We start from the raw sequence: 3,858 nt of genomic DNA, 5'->3' as shown, positions 1-3,858 counted from the left end.
GGGACGCCGGGTGACGCGGCGGCGGAGAACTACAACTCCCGGCAGGCCTCGGGGCGCCCAGCCTACAACTCCAGCTGTTGTCACTCTAAAAAGCCTCATGGGAGGTTTATTTTTATCTCCCTTTGTTTAAGAAAGAAGGGAACCCAGGGGCAGAGGAGCCAGCCTCTTCCCTGATAGAGGGGACAACTCTTTGTTGTTGTTGTTGCTGGCGAAATCTAGGATTAGCACAATTTTTTTTTTAAAGATTTTTATTGATTTCAGACAGGAAGGGAGAGGGAGAGCGAGCGATAGAAACATCAATGATGAGAGAATCATTGATCGGCTGCCTCCTGCGGATCCTACTGGGGACCAAGCCAGCAACCTGGGCATGTGCCCTTGACCCGAATCGAACCCGGAACCCTTCAGTCTACAGGCCAACAGCTCTATTCACTGAGCCAAACCAGCTAGGGCAGTGGTCGGCAAACTGCAGCTCAGCAAACCGCGGCTCGCGAGCCACATGCGGCTCTTTGGCCCCTTGAGTGTGGCTCTTCCACAAAATACCGACTTCTGCGCATGGGCCACGAAGTTTCAATTGCCTGCACATGGTATTTTGTGGAAGAGCCACACTCAAGGGGCCAAAGAGCCGCATGTGGCTCGCGAGCCGTGGTTTGCCGACCACAGAGCTAGGGTGAGGGAACAACTCTTCTGCTCCAGAAAGGAGTCAGGTCAGACTCCAGCCGAGAATTCCTCCAAATGTTCTGGCCGGAGAGCTCAGTTGGTTAATGTTGTCCCATCCCCAGTCAGGGCACATGCAAGAAGCAACCAATGAATGCATAAATAACTGGGAAAACAAATCGATGTTTCCCTCTCTTTCTCAAATCAACAATAATATTTTAATAAAAAAGAGCTGTGGTACCTGTACACCATGGAATACTATGCAGCAGTTAAAAAAAAGGATCTCTTACCCTTTGAGACAGCATGGCGGGACCTGGAGAGTATTGGGCTAAGCGAAATAAGCCAGTCAGAGAAAGAGTAGTATCACATGATCTCATTCATGTGTGGAATCTAATGAACAAAATAAACTGATGAACAAAATAGATCCAGAGACACAGAAGCAGGGAACAGAGTGTCGAATCTCAGAGGGAAGGCGGGGGTGGGTGGGAAGAGATGGACCAAAGAACTTGTAGGCATATATGCATAACCCATGGACACAGACAGTAGGGTGGTGAAGCCCAGGGCAGGGGGCAGGGGCAGGCTAAAAGGGGTCAATGGGGGGAAAGGGAACATATATAATAATTTCAACAATAAAGATTTTTAAAAAATAAAAGCTGTTTTCTTTCCACTCTAAAATACTTTTTTTTTTAAGTTCTCAAAATGGCTCAGTGGGTGTGCCCAGTGGTTGAGCAGCGACCCATGAACCAGGAGATCACAGTTCCATTCCTGGTCAGGGCACATGCCCAGGTGCGGGCTCGATCCCCAGTAGGGGGTATGCAGAAGCAGCCGGTGGATGATTCTCTCTCATCATTGATGTTTCTCTCTCTCTTTTCTTCTCCTTCCCTCTCTCTGAAATCAATAAAAACATGTATTTTTTAAAAGTTTTTAAAATGCCTGGCACAGTGTAGGCATTCAGTAAATATTTGTAAAATTTATGAATGAAAACTGTATGACTTGGTATATAACTGGCGGATTCCACCATGGCAACATATTAGCCTCAGGGGAGATTGGAAGCCCAGGGCTCACACCACGTACGTACTCCCCCCACCCATGCCCTCGCCTTCCCCCCTCCCCCCGAAAAAGTTGAAATGATGAGGACACAACGATTCAGGCCCAAACTCATGTTATATGTGAATGTGGAAAAGAGCCATATATATTAGGAGGGGATACTGAGGCTGATCACAGGACGAATAATCCAGAGGGCGGACACCAGGCCCAGGGCTCCTTCTGGAGGCTCAGAAATAACAGGATTCCGGGAGGTCTCACAGCATGGAAAGCCCTGGCTGCCTTAGCTGGTCACAGCCAGGGCGGCGGGTGGTCAGGCAGCTGCTGAGGATGCTGTCACAGCCTAAGAGTCAGCATCCTTGCTTGGCCCAGTGGGCAGGAGGGCACCGAGGTCGTCCCCACGGAGAAGGATCCAAGGGGCTGAGGAAAGAGAAAGGCGGAAGCCATCAGAGCCTCCGGGACCCCTGGGTCTCCCCCTCCCGTGTGTGTGTGTGTGTGTGTGTGTGTGTGTGTCTGAGCTACTCTCTCCCCCTCTGAGTGTGTGTGTGTGTGTGTGTGTCTGAGCTACTCTCTCCCCCTCTGAGTGTGTGTGTGTGTGTGTGTGTCTGAGCTACTCTCTCCCCCTCTGAGTGTGTGTGTGTGTGTGTGTGTCTGAGCTACTCTCTCCCCCTCTGAGTGTGTGTGTGTGTGTGTGTGTCTGAGCTACTCTCTCCCCCTCTGAGTGTGTGTGTGTGTGTGTGTGTCTGAGCTACTCTCTCCCCCTCTGAGTGTGTGTGTGTGTGTGTGTGTCTGAGCTACTCTCTCCCCCTCTGAGTGTGTGTGTGTGTGTGTGTGTCTGAGCTACTCTCTCCCCCTCTGAGTGTGTGTGTGTGTGTGTGTGTCTGAGCTACTCTCTCCCCCTCTGAGTGTGTGTGTGTGTGTGTGTGTCTGAGCTACTCTCTCCCCCTCTGAGTGTGTGTGTGTGTGTGTGTGTCTGAGCTACTCTCTCCCCCTCTGAGTGTGTGTGTGTGTGTGTGTGTCTGAGCTACTCTCTCCCCCTCTGAGTGTGTGTGTGTGTGTGTGTGTCTGAGCTACTCTCTCCCCCTCTGAGTGTGTGTGTGTGTGTGTGTGTCTGAGCTACTCTCTCCCCCTCTGAGTGTGTGTGTGTGTGTGTGTGTCTGAGCTACTCTCTCCCCCTCTGAGTGTGTGTGTGTGTGTGTGTGTCTGAGCTACTCTCTCCCCCTCTGAGTGTGTGTGTGTGTGTGTGTGTCTGAGCTACTCTCTCCCCCTCTGAGTGTGTGTGTGTGTGTGTGTGTCTGAGCTACTCTCTCCCCCTCTGAGTGTGTGTGTGTGTGTGTGTGTGTGTGAGTCTGAGCTACTCTCTCCCCCTCTGAGTCTGTTTCCCGCCTCCAGGTCTCCGTCCCCACCTCTCTCTGTCTAGATCTCTGCTCCTATTTTTGGGGGTCTCTCTCTCTCGGAGTCTCCTCTCTCCCTGCCCCCCACCTGGCAGCCCCCTCTTCATCCTCCACCACAGCACAGCTCCGCCTGCAGCCACTGCCATGAGCAGTAAGAAGCCGATGACGATTCCAACCACTGGCACCAAGGACTTGGCTGATGAATCTGCGGCCAGAGAAACACTGTCAGGGTTCAGGGGACCCTCTGCCCCTCTGAGCCAGGGCAGGGGCTGGGAGTGGGTGTGGGCAGAGGAGAGGCCAGCCAGTGCAAGCCCTGGGTCTGGGCAGGACGCCCCCAGGTAAGAACCAGCCATGGCACAGGGGTCTCTGTCACAGGGGGGAGGGCCCTGCAGCCACAGGGCTGGTGTTAGAACTGGGGGGCGGGGGGGTGTGCACAGAGCAGAAGGTCACGCAGGGCAGTGAAGGGTGGGTCTTGTGAGGACTGGCAGCAGCAGGACAGAAGGTGGTCAGACTCCGGGAGGACTGTCCATCGTGGTGAACAGGAGGCCAGCAGCAGCAGCCGGGGGTGGGGGGCCCAGGAGGGTAAAGCCGGCGGCCAGAGGGCGGGCAGATCCGGGAGGAGGGACAGCGGTGGGGCACGAGGCGGGGAGACTCAAGCAGGACCCACAGCCGCGGGTGGGGGGCGATCAGCCTCGGAGGGGTTTGCTACAGAAACGCCAAGGAAAAGGCCATACCCCGCGGGACCTCACCCAGGCCCACGGCCAGG

The 3,858-nt window shown here is 54.1% G+C and overlaps 1 protein-coding gene across 1 annotated transcript in view; it reads right to left on the bottom strand.

The window, feature by feature from the left end:
- Nucleotides 1–1,799: 1,799 nt before the first annotated feature.
- The window catches only part of FCGRT (Fc fragment of IgG, receptor, transporter, alpha), a 22,744-nt gene continuing 20,685 nt past the window's right edge, over nucleotides 1,800–3,858 (bottom strand). The window contains exons 6-8 of the mRNA XM_014550434.1: nucleotides 3,827–3,858; nucleotides 3,181–3,297; nucleotides 1,800–2,118 (exon numbers count right to left, since the gene is read on the bottom strand). Coding sequence (XP_014405920.1) covers nucleotides 2,042–2,118; nucleotides 3,181–3,297; nucleotides 3,827–3,858 — 226 coding nt within the window. The 3' untranslated portion in view covers nucleotides 1,800–2,041. The remainder of the gene's footprint in view (nucleotides 2,119–3,180; nucleotides 3,298–3,826) is intronic.

This window comes from Myotis brandtii, unplaced genomic scaffold, assembly GCF_000412655.1.
Source record: "Myotis brandtii unplaced genomic scaffold, ASM41265v1 scaffold601, whole genome shotgun sequence".
NCBI lineage: Eukaryota > Metazoa > Chordata > Mammalia > Chiroptera > Vespertilionidae > Myotis > Myotis brandtii.
The sequence above is the reverse complement of the archived record's forward strand: the minus strand, read 5'-3'. Positions and strand labels throughout refer to the sequence as shown.